This window comes from Phocoena phocoena, chromosome 16 (assembly GCF_963924675.1).
Source record: "Phocoena phocoena chromosome 16, mPhoPho1.1, whole genome shotgun sequence".
In the NCBI taxonomy this organism is placed as follows: Eukaryota; Metazoa; Chordata; class Mammalia; order Artiodactyla; family Phocoenidae; genus Phocoena; species Phocoena phocoena.
Window position 1 is genome coordinate 76260942 of NC_089234.1, and position 22228 is coordinate 76283169.

At 37.6% G+C, this 22228-nt stretch overlaps 1 protein-coding gene across 1 annotated transcript in view; it reads right to left on the bottom strand.

Moving 5' to 3' along the window:
* RYR2 (ryanodine receptor 2) overlaps positions 1-22228 on the bottom strand; it is a 515056-nt gene that overhangs the window by 449687 nt on the left and 43141 nt on the right. The window contains exon 3 of the mRNA XM_065893933.1: positions 13270-13378. Coding sequence (XP_065750005.1) covers positions 13270-13378 — 109 coding nt within the window. The remainder of the gene's footprint in view (positions 1-13269; positions 13379-22228) is intronic.

A 22228-nucleotide genomic window follows, 5' to 3' on the forward strand; every position in this document is an offset into this window, starting at 1 on the left:
CTAGCCCCTCAGGCTCTCCCTCACCATTTCTCCTACACAGAGGTTGGAACATAAGTTACTCATGGTACATCTGTAGAGGGAACAAATGCAAGTAACTCCAGCTTATGAAGTATTAAATTTTGCTGGCCTAACGTTGCTTCCTTTGTTGTCTCTGCTGTGATTTATCTATCACTTCTCTCTCTCTCTCTCTCTCAATCTGTCTGCACTGTCTAATCTCACTGGGACACTTTTCTCTCATGTCAGATCACGTAACCATTTCAATAGGTTCTTTTTATCTCACACCAGGCTCACTGTCTCCAGAACTATGGAAATCAGTGCACTACCATATGGATCCCATTCTGTGTGCCCTGGGTGTGCTGCTCTCTGTACTACTCTGTCAATGGTCTAAGGACAGTTCTAAGGTTTCTTGTTCCAGTAAAGAACTCAACCACAGCTCTGTTGGGGTCTTAGAGCTAATGGCATCACCATTATCTCAGAAGTCAGAGAAGTCAGGTCTGGTCATACCTCCAGTACTGACCTCACGCTGTCAGAATGTTCCATCTGGTCTCGAAGTTATACAGATCCCAGTGGACTTCGTCTTTCTCTCACAGCTCTGAGATTAGTTGCAAAAAAGTATAGATTCTGAGAGTGATGGCTACAAGTCAAAAGAGTGGCTTGGATTCCTTTTAAGTCCTCAAATCTCAAAGTATATGAAAGATTTTGTACGTGTAGAAATTACCCGTATTTTTTCTGGGGAACACGTCTGAAACTTTTATATGATTCGCCAAGGTACCATGACTGGGGATGGCCATTTAGTTTCTCACCCAGACTAGGGCACTACGGACAGTGAAAGGGGGATAATAGGAATTAAGCTGTGACAGGTGTTAACCTGAACTGTGCCAGACAAACAAGGATGCATGGTTATCTAACCCCAAAAGGTTATTTTCTCATTTTCCCTTCTGAATATGTTTCTTTTCTCTCGCAATAGAGAAGGGAAAGGTGAAAAATAGCTGAACTGAACAGTCAATGTTCTACTTAGGTTCAAAACTGTCACCATAGTAGTAGACACAGAATCTGGGGCACTTTTCAGTCCCTTAATTTTTGGTTTATATATTCTGTTTTGCAATCCCTCAAGTCAGCAAATACTTCCTCAGTATCTAGTTCATCTCATGCTTTGTCCTAGGTGTTACTGGTAAAGCCAGTGAACACAACAGATCAAAAACTTTGCACTCATGGGATTTACACTCTAATGGGGATAGACAGCTTATTTAAAAATAAAAATAAAAACAGAAATATATAGTACGTCAGAAGGAAAGAAATGCTTTGGAGAGAACTCAAGCAAGGTAAGAAACAGTGCTAGTGAGGGGGTCGAGGAAATAAGGGGAACTGGTATTTGATAAAAAGTAGTGAAAGAGGATGTATTCTGTCAAATTAGACTGTTTTAAGAAAATACAGTTTACTTTAAGAGAATAAAAATTAGAGGCTGTTTGGCTCAATAGGTTACGAATATCTTTAAATCACTGGTAAATTCAGGAACAATCTAGCACATAAATTTACTATCTGACTCATTTGCTATCAAACATTTACAAGTGAAAAATATTTTTTATTTTAAATAGCAAAAAATCTGAGGAAGATGTTCAAATTGAATGATACTAATAGAATAAAATAATCTATACATTCAAGAGTCATAATCTAAAACAGTGCATAATGCTGGCATGGTGATTAAATTACATGTTGATTAAATTGACCTCCTTATTGAGTTTGGTGCTGGTGTCTCTGGACACCACATCTTTCAAATACACAGCAATATGTAGTATACTTAGCTTCAGAGTAGGAAGTAGTCTTTCTAGAGAGAAAGACAATAAAACAGAAAACGTCTACAAATAGAGGATGCATATCTCAACCACAGACAAACGTCCACATTCACCTAAGTGGTAGATAAATAGTTGTTGCTCAGTGAATATTTTTAGCTATATGCCCTTTAGGAGATAATAATCCCATTCACCTTCTAAATCACTGCACCAGTTTCACAGATGAAAGACAGGTACATGATTAGGTACACAGGCTTTAGACAAGATGCTGGCTAACGAACACACCCAGTCAGTAAATGTGTTAATTTATTAGCTTTAGAGCCCCATTCCCAAAAAGCAGTATTTATGCTTTACTAGGGATGTTCGTGAACAGCAAGGCAAATAGAACCCAGCCTCTTGAACTAAAATGTTAAGTTATTAGTAGATAATTGGGAATTTCAGTTTCGACATAAATAGCTAGTAACATAATCTTGCCTACAATATAAACAGACTAATCCATTAAACTTTTCACTGTTTTTATCTGTAGAGGACCTCAGCCATTTATGATAGGATGTGTGCCTTCATATAGGGGAGGTAGTGGTAGGAAAGTACTTAAGAGTTCCTTCCTCTGTACTCTCACTGAACTGTTTACTATCAAAAGCACACTTCACCCACATTCAATGATGTGTCTACTTTTTCTTTTCACTACTAGATCACTAAATTCCTCAAGAGGAAGGATGCCTTCTTATTTATCCCTGTATCACCAGCCCAGAATTCACAATAGCAACTCAATACACTTTTGTGGAATGAATACTGCATGAATCAGCTGGGTGGAGAAGAGACATGGGTTTTCCATTTCCCAGCTTCAAAGACCACTGAGCATACACTTTGATTTCTATTCCTAGGTAAGGATTTAACTTGCTAGATCTAGAATGGCTTAAGAACCTGGAGGATCTCAAATCTAAATAAATACTTCCAAATAAGGCTTAAGGGTACCAACTCCACGTCTGCTATATATCGTAGCAAAGAACGTTAGGAATCGTCCAACGTTCATTTACATATATAACCCTCCTCTTTCTCCCCCCAAAAATCCAGTTTTGTAGAGGTAGCCTTTCTTCCCTCCCTCCCCATGCTCTGAGCCAGTTGTGTTAGCCACATTTTCCCTTGCTGGTAAATAATCTGGGCAATGAGTATGTGACAGTGGGCATAGGGGATGTCTACCAGGAGGTTTCTAGGAAAATCTCCTTACGCTCATAAACAAAAGCAAAGAAAGTCAGCTGCTTTGTGTGCCTAGAGATGCTGCTGAACTTGGATATCATCAAATGATATGATGATACAGCCCTGTTGTAATCATGAGGGAAACTAGCCTAAGAACCAAATAAACAGAGAGAACAGAGTCAAGAGAATTATAGAAAATCTGAGCCAGAGCCCTGCTCGATTAAACCTGGATTCTCTTCCTTTGGACTTGCTGTGTCCTTATATTTTTTAACCATATATGATTAAATTGTAGAAGATGATACAATAGTCTGTAATATGATCCTGTTTATGGAAAAATATTTTTTTATACATGATGTTCTAGATGGATATAAGCCAATCTTAGCTGTCGTTATCTTCAGGGGAAAAAAAGGATTATGAAGAAGGTACTTTCATTTTATACTCTATTACTGTTATGAAAATAGAAGATTGACATGGTTCTGGAATTTAAACTTCAAGGGAAATTTAAGTGTATTTTTATATTGCATGCATGATAGGCCCTAATTACTTCTCCCCAGTTTTACTGACATATATCATGATGTAAGTTTAGGGTGTACGGCATAATGATTTGACTTACGTATGTATATTGTGAAATGATTACCACAATAATTTTAGTTAGCATCCATCCTCTCATGCAGATAAAATAAAAAGAGAAAGCAAAAAAGGGGAAAAAGGGCTTCCCTGGTGGCGCAATGGTTAAGAATCTGCTTGCCAATGCAGGGGACACAGGTTCGAGCCCTGGACCGGGAGGATCCCACATGCTGTGGAGCAACTAAGCCCATGAGCCACAACTACTGAGCCTGCACGCCTAGAGCCCATGCTCCGCAACAAGAGAAGCCATGACAACGAGAAGTCCGTGCACTGCAACAAAGAGTAGCCCCGCTCGCCACAACTAGAGAAAGCTCACACACAGCAGTGAAGACCCAACACAGTCAAATATAAAAACAAATTAATTAATTTTTAAAAAGGGGAAAAAAACATTTTTTCTTTGTGATGAGAACTCTTAGGATCTACTCTCTTTACAACTTTCCTGTATATCATACAGCAGTGCTACCTATAGTCATCATACTGTATATTATATCTGTAGTACTTATTTATCTTACAACTGGAAGTCTGTACCTTCTGACTACTTTCCTCCAATTCCTCCTCTCTCCACCTCTGGTAACCACAAATCTGATCTCTTTTTCTATGAGTTTGTTTTTGTTGTTGTTGTTGTTTTAGATTCCACAAATAAGTAAGATCATACGGTATTTGTCTTTCTCTGTCTTACTTCACCTAACATTATATGCTCAAGGTCCATCCATGTCACAAATGTCAGATTTCCTCATTTTTTATGGCTGAATAAGAGTCCACTATACAGATATTCCACAATTTCTTTATCCATTCATCCATCAATGGACACTTAGGCAGTTTTCATGTCTTGGCTATCACAATTCTGCTATGAACATGGAGGTGCAGATATCTTTTCAAGTTAGTGTTTTCATTTCCTTTGGATATACTCCCAGAAGTGAAATTGCTGGATCATGCGGTAGTTCTGTAATTTTTGAAGATCCCCATACTGTTTCCCATAGCAGCTGTACCAGTTTACAAACCCACCAACAGTGCACAAGGATTCCCTTTTCTCCACAACCTCGCCAGTATTTGTTATATTTTGTCTTTTTGGTGATGGCCATTACAGGTATGAGGTGATATTTCACTGTGGTTTTGACTTGCATTTCCCTAATGACTAGTGATGTTGAGCATCTTTTCACGTACCTGCTGGCCTTTCATACATCTTTGGAAAAACGTCTATTCAGGTCTTTAGTCCATTTTTAATCTGATGATTTGGTTTTTGCTATTGAGTTGCGTGAGCTCTTTATATATTTTGGATATTAACCCCTTATCACATAATATGGTTTGCAAATATTTTTCCCATCCCATAGGTTGTCTTTTCACTTTGTTGTTTCTATTGCTGTGCAGAAGCTGTTTAGTTTGTTGTAGTCCCACCTGTTTTTATTGTGTTGCTTGTGCTTTACGTGTCACTAATGACTTTTAACAATATCAATATATAAAATTTATTGATTCCTTACTATAGTCTAGGCAGGAATCTTGCTGACACAAAAACAAAAATTGTGAGTGTGGTATTATTTTTCTTTATTAAAAAGTAGCCCCATTCAGTCTTTGGCCCTGGTCTCTTCAGAGGCAGATATCTACTGCCCCGAGAGTATTTAAAAGTGTAATCACAATTTTATATCCTAATTGTTTGATTCTGTATTTCAATGGAGACTTAGACTGTGTAGAGCAGTAACGTATTTGAAAATGGATGAACAGTATCAAGCGTTTAAGCAAACTTCAATTTTTTCCCCAGTGAATCATTAGGCCAGCCATCTGAGAAACCTATTTTTAATAATGTACAGAATACAACCTATATTATATGATTCACAGCAAGGTTTGCCAACCCTTCCTTTTTTCTCCACACTACCCCAATTCACTTTAATGAAGGGAAAGCAAATGGAAAAATATCAGTATGAAAATAAAACTCAACCAGGGCGGATGCAACATTAACTCTTAATTTTCGATCCTTGGCCTATTCGCCCAAAAGCATGAACAAATAAGTCTTTTAGATGTAGTGAACATGAACCAAAATACCAGAAGAATAAGAATATAAAAGAATATTAAATATATTTAAATATAAAAGAAATATTGAGCACCACTTTTGGAGTAACCAATAAATACCGAAAACTCCTTAGAGAATAAAGTCTTTTCAATGTAAAATATGTGTGAATCTATGGATTAGTATGTATATATAAGATAGACTGAAAATAATATTGATTGGTTTGCAGGAAAACCAGGCTCCTGCCAAACCAAAGTACACTTTTCTGTCCTCATTTAACTAGATTTCTCTGATTTCCATCTGATGTTGTCAACAACTTCTTACTGAAACTCTATACTTCCATGATGTAGTAGGCCAAATAGTGGCACCCCAAAACCATCCACATCCTATTCCACAGAGCCTGTGAATATGTAACATGATAGTATGTTGCTGGCTTTGAAGATGGCACATGGGCCACCAGCCAAAAATATAAGCCAGAAAAGGCAAGGAAATAGATTCCTCCCTAGAGCCACCATAATTAATGCAGTCCTGCCGAAACCTTGATTTTAGCCCATTGAGACTAAGTTTTAGAATTCATTTTTTTTTGGGGGGGCGGGATACGCGGGCCTCTCACTGTTGTGGCCTCTCCCGTTGCGGAGCACAGGCTCTGGATGCGCAGGCTCAGCGGCCATGGCTCACGGGCCCAGCCGCCCCGCGGCATGCGGGATCCTCCCGGACCGGGGCACAAACCCGTGTCCCCTGCATCAGCAGGCGGACTCCCAACCACTGCGCCACCAGGGAAGCCCAAGTTTTAGAATTCTTACTTCAAGAACTTTAAGATAATAAGTTCATGGTGTTTTAAGCCATCAGGCTTGGAGTAATTTATTACAGCAGCCATAGAAACTAATATACATGGCTTCTGTAACTATTTTCTCCTAGTTTTCCTCTTATCTCCCAAATTGCATCTTCCCACAGCCTTCCATGGGGTCCTCCTCTTCTTCTCACTGCTTTATTAGTGACATCCCCTTAGGCCCTCCCACTGCTCTCCTCTTATTACATGGATAGTCCATAGTAAAGAGCTTAAAAGCACAGACTTCAGAGCTCAATGGAGATAAATTTGTACCCTAGTTCTACCACTTACTAGCTATGTGAACTTTTCAGATACTGTCATTTTCAGGTCTAGAAATTCCATTTTGTTTCTTTGAATAATTTTTATACGTTGAGTTTTTTTAATCTTTTTGTTCACAGTAGACATACTTTCCTTGATTTCATTGAACACAGCCATAATAGCTGCTTTAAATCCTTGCCTGGTAAGATCATCTCCAGGTTGTTCTTGGTAGTCGTCTCTCTTGAGATTGGATCACATTTGCATGTTTCTATATATTTTAAGCAATTGTGAATTGTATCCTGTCCTTTTATATTGTTGAGATTCTGGATTCTGCTATATACCACTGAAGAACGTGGATTGTATTTGCTTTAACAAGCAATCAACTTGGTGGGACTCAAACCACAAACTGCAAAATGCTTGGTGGCAGTGCAAACCTCAGTGCAGTGCTACCCTTAGCAGTGGTAACTGAATTCACACCTGCCCCCCATACACGTGGCTAAGCATCAGCCAGACACTTGAGCAGAGTGTATGCACAGAATGTGGGGCTCCCTCTCTCTGGGTTTCTCTTTTCTAGGATCACTCCTTGACTTTCTGTCTTCAGAGAGACTGTGCATGTTCTTTTAGAGTTTTCGCTACCACACAAGCACTGACTTCTGTCAGCCTCCAGGCTAAAAGCCTTAAAAAATATAGAAGTCATTGGAACCAATTCCATTTCCCAAGTCTGGCTCCTCTCCAGAATATGTCTGCTTTTGGTCAACTCTCTGGAGTCTTGAGGTAACTGGGGGTTTTATTGCTGTTTGTTTATTTTGCTTTTAATATTTGGACCAAGTATGTTTTTTAATACTTGGGCCAAATATGATTTTAACATCTGGACCAAATATTTGGTCTGGAGCAAACATTTGCATTCCCAAAGCAAACATAATAATAAGATAACAGCGTAGCTATAGTGCTTCCTGTGTGCCATGAATGTTCTATACACATTAGTTATATGGACTTATTAGATTCTCACAACAAAACTATGAGGGGACACTATTTTTTCCCCCACTTTATAGACTAGAAAACTGAGGTACAGAAACGGTAAGCAGCTTTCCTAAGATTACCAAGAACTCAAGGGGTTTGCTCTAGAATCTGTATGCTTAACCACCATGGAAAATAGCACACAACTTCTTGAACTATGACTTCTACTCTTGCATTTATATAAAATGATATTAAATGCAATTACTTGCCTGAAATTGGTACTTCAATGTTTGATAAATGTATTTTTTAAAAACTCATCTATGGTACGTCAATGTTTAAAAAATGTATTTTTTTTTTAAAAACACCTCATTTACCAGTAAATTTAGCTGGTTACTTCTTGATGCATTTTTGAATACTCTCAGAGTACATGCTTTAAAAAAGCAGAGGTTTTATTAGAAGAATGGTACAACTGTATAATAATACTCTATATTCTATAAGTTCATTTTTCATAAAAACTGAACATGTCTGAGTCTGATGTATCTCTCTATTAATAATTAAGTCACAGTGGTATTTTGTAATTACAAGACAGTATGTAATTTAGAAATATGAAACACTCTTAGGATTTCATATAAAATAATAAACCATTTCAGTAAATTGAAACATAAAAATCATATTAGGAATATCTCTGGACATATTATGCATAGTCCTCCTGGCAAGTACTAGTTTCTAATAGAATTCTAAAGAATAGTCTAATGAGACCAAGTTGTTCCTAGGAGACAAATTTTAAGTGATTTTTATATTAATAGTTTTAATATTATTTCTACTTGTCTTAGAAATGATGTAGCAAGTCCAAAGAACAGTCAAAGGAATGCCAAGTTCCACAAACCCAGTTCCTTCCTTGTGCTAACACTATATCTACACTTCCATGATAACACACATCATACTGCACTATAATTTTCCTTCTATTCCTGCATTAGACTGTGAATCCATTGATGACAAAAATCACCTATTGTTCATCTTTCTATCCACAGAGCCTTATGAAGTATATCTTATAAATGTTCAAAGTTTGCATTAAATAAATGATTACAACAGACTGACATTCATAATAAGTAATATTTATAATATTACATTGTAAATTTTATAGATATTTAAAACATCAGTTGTAATTGAAATTATAGAAAACTACCAATTACCTATAATACTGAGGAAAATATATGACGTAAAGTGAATGAATGATACCAATCAGAATTACCAAAATTACGAATTTCCTCCAAAAAGCAGGATATAAGGGACAAATATTGGTTTAATTTTACTTTTTGTTTCTTGGTTCAAGCTACTAATTGTCTAACAACAAGGCACTGATTATCAAGTGGTTACAAGCCAAAGTCAAAAGGGACAGGGTTCTACAATTCTCCCAGAAACAGCTAAACCAAAAGACAGAAAGGACAATGTTATCTCTGTATATACTCTCCTAAATAGTAATACAAATAACAAGCCACTTAATATACTCATGGTGTTAAACAAAAGCAATGCCTGTCAACAATGATAACTATTAAAAATAGTATTTGAAAAAGAATTATCAATAAATTTCACAGACTGTAAAACCAAAGCTCCTTCCACTATACTGTCTCACTTTTCACTTCATATCTGTGCTTCTATGAAATGCAATCCTTAAATTAAACTAGGCATCGCAAAAATAAAAATTAATGGAGAAAGTGTTCATCAAAAATCTTTCTGAATTAAGGTATAATGAAACAAATACGCAAAAGCATAGGATCACCTAAATTATTAAACTTGATTAACTAGAACACACACAGAAATAAGCAAATACTATCACTGACTATATTTTCACCTAATTGTGCCATCATTGAACTGGCACGACTATGTCTCAGTACCAATTGGCTGGGATACTGGAGGAGGGAGAAGGGGGACTCTGGACCAGCCAAGGTCACAGAGAAGGAAACTGCAAGGGATCGTAGCAGACTAGCCATTTCTTACAGGTATGAGAAGAAGAATAAGTAAAACAATAAAAATAGCCACTGTTAAATGCATGCCGAATATTCCACATACCTCATCATTTAATAATTACTAAACCTGATGATAAAGACTGACCTTCTCCAAAGCCACAGAGTGAGTATGTGGCACAGCTCGTATTCTTAAAACTGTTCACAAATTCTACAAAACCCTGCTTAGGCCTATGCTGTATCACCGGGTATACCAAAAAAAAAAAAAATCTGAAGAGTGAGAGGAGATAGAAGTGGATTCAGAAGCAGACAAGTTATCCAGAACCACATAAAACCCAGAGGGAGAAGAGAAAAATTAACACAAGCAAGGATGTGCATGTACAGAAGCTCAGGCAAAGTTCGGCCAAATGGACGGGCAATGCTCCCGCAGTCATTTTTTCCTTGTTTTATGTGCATTGTCTCCACCCTCAGGATTTTAAAGGCTCTGTGAACAGCCATTCAGATAAAGCTAAACAGGTCTTGGCCTATTTATGACTGATATGCTTTGATTAAGAATAAAAGCTAAATGATGTTTAGTGGAATTATATACATCAGATCTAGATCTGTCTTACCTACTTAATAAAAAAGTGTGATATTTTTAAAAATCCCTCCCAATAAAACCTTTCAGAATGCTTCTTGTGTCACTTATATGTTAGTTATTTTACCAATAGCCACAATAAGCAACTCTGTGGAATCAAAACTTCATAAATTAGGTAATATCTCTGTTGCATTTTACGTGTCTCCTTTTGGTATCAATAATCTTCATGATTTGTTTTGGCACAAGTGATGTCGGGAATTTCCTGCTAGATTTCCTGCAGCTTTAATAAAACCATGCATTTATCCTGTGGGACCCAAGAATACAAGCAAAATGGTACGTAACCACAAGAAGAAAAGTCATGGTTCTAGATGAGACATTTTTTTCCTTATCATCATCAAGTGTGTTTGTTGTATTGCTACCATGCCTATGACAGCATTTGGGACATTAAATAGTATCAGTATTAAGTGTATTGAATTACACAAAGAGTTTAAGAAGAATTATTTTTTTAAAAAAAAGAACAAGGCTTCTTAGAGAAAGTTGATCACGAGAGAGTGGGAGAATCAGGTAATACACAGGTTCTTTCTGATACGCTGTTAATTGGTAGGGAAAGAAATGATTTCAAGAAAATTAGCATCACCTTCCTGACATGCTTCATCCCAGTCAAAGTGGATCTTTCTTTAAGCAAATCTACTGCATATAATTTATTGTTAGAGATGACAATTTGCTTGACAAAAGTATTGACGTTTGCCACAGATTCCCATAATGAATTCAAAGGAGACATATGAGGCGCTCGTAAAGAGGATGTGGATACCTATGGAGTCCAAAGACTGACTCCTACAAGTGCCAACAGCATCCACTGATCCCATGTAATCAAACGTGCTCTTCAGCCGGTTTGCACTATTATGATGAAGATGGTTGTTACAGTGGAAAACTAGCCCTCCTGGTAAATAACCTCAGCCCTAACTCTGATCAGCCCACAACTCCTCCACGATACCCCCAAACTGGTCAGACCACCCCCCAAATCTCCCCAGGACCTTGACTCAAGCATTTCGACTGAGGTCCACTCTGAGTAATCGATGCCCGTGTCAAACTAGTTACGAAGCATTTTGAACATCACTCCCGGGTATAATCAAAACTCCTCTGCAGTCTAAGAATCCTTCTTTCCCCCAGAAACAGTTTCCTCTGGAGCTACTGGACACTGGTTTCTTCCTAAAAGTTACTAGCTTGAAAGTGAGATTTGGCTCAATGAAATATGTTCCTTTCCTGTAGCAGGTTTTTCTCAAGTTTTCTTTTCTAATTAATGTCTTATGGTATCTACGCTCGTCTTTTTAAATGCTATTCCACATATCACATAAATTACCACTTTACCTCTGATAGAAACTTTCTAGATAGAGTACAACTCAAAATAAAATTCAGCTAAATAAATATATGGGAGGAGGCAGAAATTCTAATAAGTATCTTCAAAACTAAGTCCAAAACTAGTATTTTCAACACTTCATATATACACAGAAAATTGAGAGCTTGCCTAATCCAACGCCATGATTCTAGGGAGGTAAAACGTCTCCTCAAAAGTTTAAATTTAGAAAAAGCAGCTTAGCAATATAAAAATTAAATTTATGGGAACTTAATCGTAAGTTGGTACCTACAAAGATAAGTGAAATGAAAATACACACTTTTCTAGATGCTCATGCAAAAGAAAAAGGATTTTCCTTTGTAAAAACAGATTTGAATTTCAAAGTTCATACGTGATGTTTAAAAATCAGGAGGGGTTATTCCAGGTAGAAAGAAAACTAGTTAAACTGAGAAATGTTTTATTCCTCTTTGATTCAAGCCTAATCCAAAAGCACTGCATTAAAACCCAGAAAAAACATTTTTTTAACTTTACGTAGTTTAATACCTTAATTTCAAACTGTTGTAACCAAAAATGAACTTGAAAAATTAAAACATGCATAACATATTTGGATCTTTTTAAAAATAAGCCATTAGTCTAATATCAAATAAAGATCACTAAAGTTTCTCCTCCATACTTACAAACGTACTTTTCTCCTCCATACATACATACATATATGTGGTACAGAATTAAAATTTTAAATTAATTTAAAATTAATGTACAAACCATTTAAAGTCCTAAGCTGTGTGACACTAAAATTTTAAAAACTACAAGGCTAATGAAAATACATTACATCAGAACTGATCACTCATTTTCTGTTAAACCATATATTATCATTTTTAAATCTCTTTACTTATCCAAACCGGAGCAATGATTAACAACAAAAACAGCAACACATGGACCAATAATGGCAAATAAAAATTTTCAGCTTTATTCCTGGAAATAGTGTAGCTTATTAAACCATACACTGCAGTAATTATAGCAACAAGCAAACAAATAAACAGGAAACAAAAATTTGACCATTCATCCTCCTGCTTAATTCTAAAATTTAATGAATTGGCTAAGAATGGGCAGTAGCCCAGAAATCACTCACAGCATAGAATGGAATATAATTTAAATTACCAAATAAGCTTTCAAAGAAAAATGTTTGCATTAGGGGACAGAATAAAAATTTCAATTTTCAGAAGAAAATGATTATCTATTTGCAAAATTACAACTGACTAAAGCTGTAACACCATAATTTCGTTACTTCAAATATATGAGTGCCATGAAATTTTACTTGCCATAAAGAAGCTTAGGACACAGTCACATGGTTAGAGGCATTTGAGAATGAAATAAAGATTAGTGACAGCCATGCATAAAGCAATTAAGTGAAAGAGTCAAAATAACAGCTCCAAAAAACGTTAGAAACACAAATGCTCAAGGAGAAGATTCTATTGTAATCATTGACATAAGCATGAGGTTCAAGGACACAGATCACCCTGAGGATGGATTTTTTTAAGTTCTTTAAGACGTCAACAGATCTGCTGGATGAAGCAGAAAGGCAGACTTAAGAAAATCACAACTAAAAGGCATTTACATATTTTGGTCAAAAGAAAATCTCCAAAACCTGTGAAAGAAATCATTCATATAGTAGCTGAGTTCATTAAAATACTGCAAGACAACATAAATTAAGTACTTGCCCCTTGTGACTTCTCCACAGTGTTAGCCAGCATCTCCTGCAGGGCCCGGACAGAGAGGGACTGTTCCAGCACAAAGGTGCAGATGGAGAGGTCTGGGGGAACATTCTGTGCAGAAAGAAGGAAAGCCGCCATCATCATCATCGTCGTCATCATCATCATCATTATCATCACCAGCACCACCACCATCATCATCAAGCATCTAGACCCAATTTACCTTATTATACTTCAGTTTCTTTCACAGAAAGAATAAAGAGTACTTGTCAATTCTCCAATATGAGCTCCCAAATCATCCAAATACATTGTCTATACCTCTCATACTTAATCCGCATTTTAATTTACGGATAACTATAAGCTACCATTTACTGAGCGCCTACTCTGACTAGGCACTGCACTCGGAGCGTTATCAATAACTCCTGTGGTCATCTACGGTAAGGATTATTACTATTATTGTGTGGACAAGAATATAGAGAAGTTAGGTTACTTTTCCAAAGTCACAATTACTAAATTTTTCAAGCCGGGACTAAAAAGCCAGACTTCTCTGATTCTAGAGCATTCATTTCTAGTCTATCAGGTACTTCGCTGATAAAAAATTAAAAGGACAGAAGAATACTTTACTCAAATTAACAGTGAAGTTAAGCAAACATAAAATTGATTGGTATAAAATACTGATTCACACAGGCTTGTCCTTATCCACAAAGACAACGATTAGCTTGTCTTCCTCAAGTTGGGTATCATATCTGGCCTCGAACTTCGGATGCAATAATTTGACTTCTATTCGGTGTCTGCGTACTGCTTTATTTTCTCACTCATTCCTTTTCCTTTCTATTTCCTCCCATGGACTTCCATTCCAATCAAGTAATAACCCCATAAATTCTGAAAATCCCAACAAGTAACTACCAAGGAGGTGAAGGAAACAAGATAAGAACCGACTGTCAAGTTAGAGAGAACTACCCCAATTAGGAACAAATGCATTATCGTGCATGCATGCTTTTACTTTAGATAAGCAGGATTCAGGAGGCAATCCAGCTGGGTATGGGAAGATGTTCAAAGGAGCATTTTCACAACAGAAGAACATTATAAATACATTAAACACAAAACACAAGCGAGAATATGTCTTCTTAAAAAGAACATTAGGAGGATAACTTGGTAACTTGATGCAGTGCATCAGAATTACAATTTACAGTGTTAAAGTACTTACTAAATTGAGCCACTACCAATAAAAAGATCCTTATCAGCAGAGAATGATGCTTTATGGTTTCTAGGAAAGATTAGGTACCAGGGTTCTAAAACTGAAGTTAAGATTATTTTATGGATAAAAGAAGCATATAATCACTAGTTACTCATACCGCACAAACCTTCCTGGCACCCATGTTTTGCTTTGCTTTGTTTTATTTTTTAATGAACTTTCGTTTTCTGAATTCCTCTATCCTCTTATCATGGGCTTCTGTGGCCCCCAGCCCAATTTCTTTCCATTTCTCCTCAAACTATCTCAGCTAGTAGTCAAAGGAATCTCTCAAATCTGGGTGCAGCTACTACTTTTATACTCTGCGGTAATGCAAGAAATTTTCACACATTGAGGTATGGGGAAGTCATTCTGGCTTACACATGATTTGGCTTGAACTTCATGCTAACTGCAACAGTTAGCAATGCATGCATTGGTCTGTCAAACATGCAATGTACATTTGCTTTGACCATTTTTTAAAGTGCATTTACCAGATTGTTTAGAATGTCCACTTTGAAGATAGGAAATGGGGGCATTTTATCCGTACAATGCCAATGCTAGTACTCCTTCAAAGATGAGTTTCCCTTCCCAGACAGCAAGGTCATTCTGAGTTGCTGTGTATGTGCTAATCTTTCTCTTTTGAAACCTTGAAGGGATGCACCCCTGTTTAATATCTGTCCTTTGTTCTCACAAGATATAAAACTGTGGTTCAGCCATTCAAAACGGAGCCAGATAGCCATTGTGCACGTGGTTTCCAACACATTCCTGTACTACTGAGAACTTGAATTTTCTGAACTGTATCAGACTCAGAGACTTCACCAGCCATTCGCAAAACAAGATCTGTTAGTAGCTGCCAGCTGCACCCTTACAGTCTCAAGGTCTCCCCTTGTAACTATTCAACCATTTCAGACCTCAACCAATCCTGGCTTAACAAGCGCCCTTACTTCTTGCCAGCTCCAATTATAATTGGCAAACCACTTATGTAACTTTGTGGATTTGGCCTATATAAGCCTGCCCCCATTTTGTAGTCTAGAAGAACACATTTCAAGTGTTTCTTGAATCTGTCTCCTGGGCTATAGTCCTCAGTCTGGCTCAAATAAAACTCTTTTCTATTCCGATTATAGAATGTTTATTCATTGTTTCCACTGACAGCAGTCAGCCAGACAAGGGCTTTCTTTCCAAAATCCTCAGGTAAAAGACTGGAAGCTTGGAAACGGACTCTCTTCTACTGTGAAATTCAGGATAAGCTCTTTTAAATTTAATATTCTCAGTTCTAACTATACTAATAACAATTTATCACACTAAGACAAATGCTACTGGGAAAAAAATTGATTAAGGTAAGTGTTTATTCCATTCATATCCATTCAAACTGTGAGAGTTTGGAAGCTACACTTTGACAAATAGCACTGGTAGAGAACTATGTTAAGAAATGGTGTGCTAGTGAACCAATTTCTAAAAATAAAAAGCCCTGACTTGCCCATTTCTGTAGTGTAAATACTCCAATGATGGCTGGTTTCAAAGTGTAAAAGTTTACAAATCAGCTCACAAAACTGCTAAATATGCAACAATTAGCTCTCAGGAAACTCTAAGAGCCATTGCCAACACACCACTGAACTGATTTCATGAATTGCTTTAGAATCAGTGTATTATAATAGTTAAGAGATTGGATTCTATAAACAGATCACCTAAGCAAGCAAGAATCCTGGCCTCACTACGTACAAGCTATTAACCTTTCTAGTCTTTAGTGTCCTTCCCTGAAAAATGGGATAATAATTATACCACCCTCATAGGGTTGCTGTGAAAAAATGAGATTATCTAAGTAAAGAGCTCATCACAGTGTCAAGACCATAACAAGAACTCAAAATAAGGGATGTCATTAGTTAGTTTTGCATATTGTCATTTCTCTCCATCTATGGCATTTATGAAGCACCACTCATTTCCTAAAATTGGTTCTTAAATGGATTGTTTTAGAGAAATCACGTTTGAAAAGTCAAAGCATTAACTATGCAGCTGTTCATAACATCTAAAATGTTCTAGTTATTTTCAAGAAAAAGGCACTTTCTGGTAATATTGAAAAGTTTACATACTGGGTATATTTAAATTGTTTCCTACTTCACTTTAATCAAAATGTTAAAGTATGAATCACTGGAATATCTTACATTTATTTTAAAGATCCTTGAAAACCACATGGATCTGAAATGAATTAATCCTGCCAAACAAATTTCATTTTTTCACAGAGCGACATACTTGTTACAGATAGTGGGGTTTAACAGGAATAAATGAACAGACAATCAGCAAAGGCAATTCTCTCTCAGAGATTCTACCCACCTTTTTTTTTTTTTTGCAGTATGTGGGCCTCTCACTGTTGTGGCCTCTCCCGTGCGGAGCACAGGCTCCGGACGCGCAAGCTCAGCGTCCATGACTCACAGGTCCAGCCGCTCTGCGGCACGTGGGATCTTCCCGGACCGGGGCACGAACCTGCGTCCCCTGCATCGGCAGGCGGACTCTCAACCACTGCGCCACCAGGGAAGCCCTACCCATCTTTTTTTGGACCTTTATCGCTCTCTCTTTGCCCCCTCCCCCCTCAAAACACACATAAATGTAATAGAAAAGCTGAGCAGTTAAAAAAAGAAAAAAGTTTTACCCCTTCCAGTAAAACTTGAAACAATACAAAGCAGAGCCTTGCACTGTTAGTTTCTTTTACTGGAAAGAGAAACGTCTGGTTGTTCTAGGCAACAGAATCATTACCAAAACTTGTTACTTTTTAAAAGTAACTACTTGTCACTTTTTAAAGTAAACTACTAAAAGTATTTCTTAATTTAGATGTATATTTCTTCAAATAACCCTAACATCTTTAGAATTAAACCACACTGCAGCATTTATGTTAAGGCTTACTTCCCACTTCCCCAAAATAAAGTTGTCAGTGGAAAACAAAGGGTCTCGTTCATTAATTAAAGATCAACTAAATGGCCCCTAACACCAGGCACAAGAGATAAAGTATAACAGTCTATACAGCTGTCGTGGGAACTTCAATTCGCAAGCTTCAATTTGCATGTTACCATCTTTTCCTTAGTCTTTTTCTTTACTCAAGTACTATTACTGAGAATTTTAATTTTTACAACTTCAATTTGAAAGAACTTTACGTGCCCTTACAATGAGTGTGCTCCCAAACCATGAAATAAACCCTTATGTAATATATGTTTTACCTTACTGGTGCTTCAAAACAGACCACATCAGAACATGAAACAAAGAACTACTACTCAGCCTGTACACCTACCTGCCTCTTAAACATTACACTTATTTTTCATACAAAATTAAACCAGAGAAAGTATATACTTCGGTCTGTCTAAATGTGTATCTAGGCTGCCCAGAACCCAAAGCAGGCAGGTAGGAGGTTCATAATGCTTTTCATATGGAGACAAGACCAATTTGATAAGGACAGGTGTGCTTTGGCAAAGGTAACAAACCTTAAGCAAGCAGCATGGCTGTGTGTCTTCTCTTCTTTTAAAATACAAACTGGTCCCCGTTCTTCCCTGCCTGACAAACATTACCTCATCTTACAGGTAAAGAAATTCTCAAGAATAACCACAACATAGCATCTGGCTTTGTTGGCACTGGAGAGTCTGTGTGAAATCAATTAGGTTTCCAACCGAGGTATCCATCGAACCATTTGGCATACACAGATGTATATGCCTAAGTCACTTACAAACCTGTTGAAACATTTCATTGACTTAACTGAACTGCAAACAATAATTGGCGCTATATAAGCTACAGCAGACCACCTCTCTTGTTATCACTGTGTACAAATCGCACACTAACATACCACTCCATTTTAAAGTCTTGATGCCTTTGCTCATACTTTTTTCTCCCTCAGCGTGACATATCCATCTCCAGGTCTCCACCAGTGGAAAACTATTTCATATTTTTAAATCACACATAAATAAAATCACATATAAAAACATGTTCCTTGGTGAAAATTCAAACAATACTGAAAAATTTAATTCTCTCTTTCCAAATTTAATTTTATATACTCTCCCTCCCAGGCATAACCACATGGGAGCTGGATAAGCTTTCGGATGTACATCTTTCCAGGCGTTTTTTTATGCATTTGCATACATATGTAAGCTCACATCGAAGTATATAGATTGGCTTTTCCCATTAACGGGCTCCCTTTGTATAAATTCCATATTTTAATTTATTAATATGTATTGAAGATCATTTTCCGTTAATAGATCTCTATCTACTTCATTCTTCATGACAGCTAAAGGATCTAGACAAGCCATATGCCTCCTGAAGACTGGTTCAAGTTTAATACTATGAAACACTGTTACTCAACTTGGACCCTCACTCTCCCACCCCACCACCACCAGTCTGAAATGATGATTTGCAGGAGAAAGTGCTCAGTGTTTGAAGAGTTGACCTCAAACTACGATTTCACCTATTTCTGGAAAATTAAACAAATGCGCCTATAGGGACACAGTAGTAACAGCCCTAATGGCGGATCTTTACTTTGGTTTTTGTTTTCATAATCCTAAGTTTCTAATATGAAGACAAGTAATTTACCTTTTGACACTGCCTTTCAGTTGTGCACGAAATAACCTTCAGAGTAACACAGAGATATCTCAAAATGTATTTTGAAAATTAATGAGGTATTAAATCTTGACAGCTTGACAGCATAAGCAAATGGGCAGGTCACCGTACCAAAGGACACGGGATTCCGAGTCAATGCATAACCAGCCAAGGGATCCCAGGTAGATCAGTCTGAGCTTCCCCATCCATTAAGTGGCAATATACCTATCACACTTCACAGAAGATTTCTGAAGTCCAAATAAGAAAAGCAAAGCATTACAAACTAGAAAATCCCAACAAACTATAATTTTCTCTGCCTAATTAAAAAAATAGTCTATTTCACATTGAAAGCCAGAATCACAGAGATATAAATTAAGAGAAAAGCTTGTCTTCTACCAAGAAATGTGAAGACAGGGTCCTTTGGAGTGGAACAGATGGTCTGAAGTTGATGCAGGTTTGTTTTTTCTCAGCCACCCATCTGCTGAGTGGCCTTGGGCAAGACACCATATCCACTGAGGGTCAACGTGCCCACGAGCTATGGAGATATCAAACTTCTCCAAAAAATAAAGATGTTGTTGCTGTTGAAGTTGCCAAGTGAAGACATGAAACAGGCAAAATCACACCTACCATACAGGGCGCAACATCCTTTAAAATGTTTGTATGTCCTACAATTCCAATGTAATTATGATGCTGCATTCCACTGACTTATATGAACTACTTTAGAAAAGAAATATCAAGCTGGATAAAAGGAAAATCTTAGTTTACTTTTTTCTCTTTATATGTCTTCAATATTCCAATCATAACATTTCCCCAGCCTGGAAATGTGGTTGTTGCCAGACTTTCACACTTTTCTGTGAGAGTTCATAGTTCCAGGTAGTGTTGATTGCCATATTCTTTTTCTCTTCATCTCACTTTGCACCAAAGATGAACAGAACATTGTCTTAGAGAAGGAAATATGTATCCTGCATCAATCACAGGATAAATTCTTTCAGAGATCAGCTTTTCGAAAGACAAGTTAAATGTGATCATAGCAGATGAAACGGATATGCCTGGGTTTCCCCACGTCTCAAGCCTTTGAATCTCTTCAGAAAAGCTCAAGTCATTCCATGTGCCTTTCTTTTTTTTTTTCCTGTGGTACGCGGGCCTCTCACCGTTGTGGCCCCTCCTGCCGCGGAGCACAGGCTCCGGACGCGCAGGCTCAGCGGCCACGGCTCACGGGCCCAGCCGCTCCGCAGCATGTGGGATCTTCCCGGACCGGGGCACGAACCCACATCCCCTGCATCGGCAGGTGGACTCCCAACCACTGCGCCACCAGGGAAGCCCCCTATGTGCCTTTCTTAACAACACAGGTCCAAGTCAGAAAGGATCTGTTAGCACACTAAACAAGTGGTAATTAGCAGTACATCACCACTACACAGCTCTGCCAATTAGCAGTTAATTATGAAAATTAATTAATTATGAAAATCCCTAGTGAATTAACAGGGTTTCATATGATTTGCTCAGTGTTCATGTTTCTCCTTGGCATACATCTTCTGTAATACAATCTTCTTTAAACATCATATTAAGTAGATATGCCAGTCTACCTTATTTTTCTAATTATTTTAATATTCAGCTGACTCAAATGTGCCAGTGCAAATCTGGAGGTATACTAGTTTGACATTCCACCCTGCATGACCTCTCTCCTTCTAATATCATAACAGGAATATTGTATTAGGTCAATTCTGTTCACACGTATCTTAACTGGGAGCCATTGTTGGTGAGAACACACATATTTAGTATTTTGAAAGCAAGACACTCAAAAGGAAACCAAAGGAAAGGCTTCTGCTATGAATTGAGCCTCAAGATGATATGCAGGTATGTTAAAAATCACATGTGCTACTAATGATTCATTGGATGCAGCCTCCTGCTTTTGAACATTGCTAAGTCAGACCCATCTATCTGTCGCAATCTCAATAAAAGCTTAACAAACCAGCTCTCCACACTCTAGGTGATGGCCCACTTACCTAATTTGCATGTGAAGCACATAATTTCTATTCATATATCACCATGATGTTCCAGGAAGTTGGGCTCAAATTAAGAAAACTGCTGTTAAAAAAGCTATGGCGCTTCACCACTAAATTCAGAGTTCAGAGCTCAGTAAACATCTGAATAAACGCATGAATAAGCAAACCACAAGAAGAAATAAATCGGTGGAAACAGTGGAACCACCGCTATAGTTCAACTACCCACAAATTACTTTGGAGCAAAGTTTCACTCTGCTCGAGTCTTGTTTTTAAGTATTAGCAAAATAGGGACTTCCCTGGTGGTCCAGTGGTTAAGACTCTGCGCTCTCTATGCAGGGGGCCCAGGTTTGATCCCTGGTCTGGGAACTAGATCCCGCATGCTACAACTAAGAGCCTGCATGCCGCAACTAAAAGATCCTGCGTACCGCAGCTAAGACCCGGCGCAGCCAAATAAATAAATAAATATTTTTTAAAAAAAGAATTAGCAAAATATATACATATTCATTACATATGTTGTAAGCAATTGGCAGTGTCATGATATTGAGTACAGAAAAATAGCTTTGGCAAAAATAATGTATGGTCCAAGTATTTGTCAGATATCAGAGTCTGTGACATCTCAGCCTTGCCTCCCTGCAAGATCCCAGTGAACCACAGACAGTGATCAAACTTGGTGGATCCCCCAGTGAAAATTTCCAGTGAACCATAGAGTTGTCTTCGGGGAGTTCTGTGTAAAGGAGATTCAGGTAGAATCAATTCATAAGTTCGTTGCCTAAAAGTATTCGGGAAAAAAATACTCTTTACCGTAACCAGGTCAACCTAATCATCTGACATAGGACCTCTGTCACAACATCCATACTGCCTTGTCTCGTAATCTGCTTAAAGAAAGGGAACAATTCACACAAACGTGTGGACACGGGCAATCAACAGCTTCTGCCTCACCTAGAGCACTACGAAAAGTCAAAAGGAGCAGAAAAAAGCGAAAACGAGAATTATGGCGTCCACGTCCAGTTATGCAGGCAAAGATGATGTCTTCAAATTTAATTAACAGTGTAACACAGTGCCGATTTATTCAGACATAACATACAACCATCTCGCTCTTCGTGGGTATCTCATTCCATGGAAGTGTGCTGGATAATTCCATCTAAATTAATTTAAAATGGC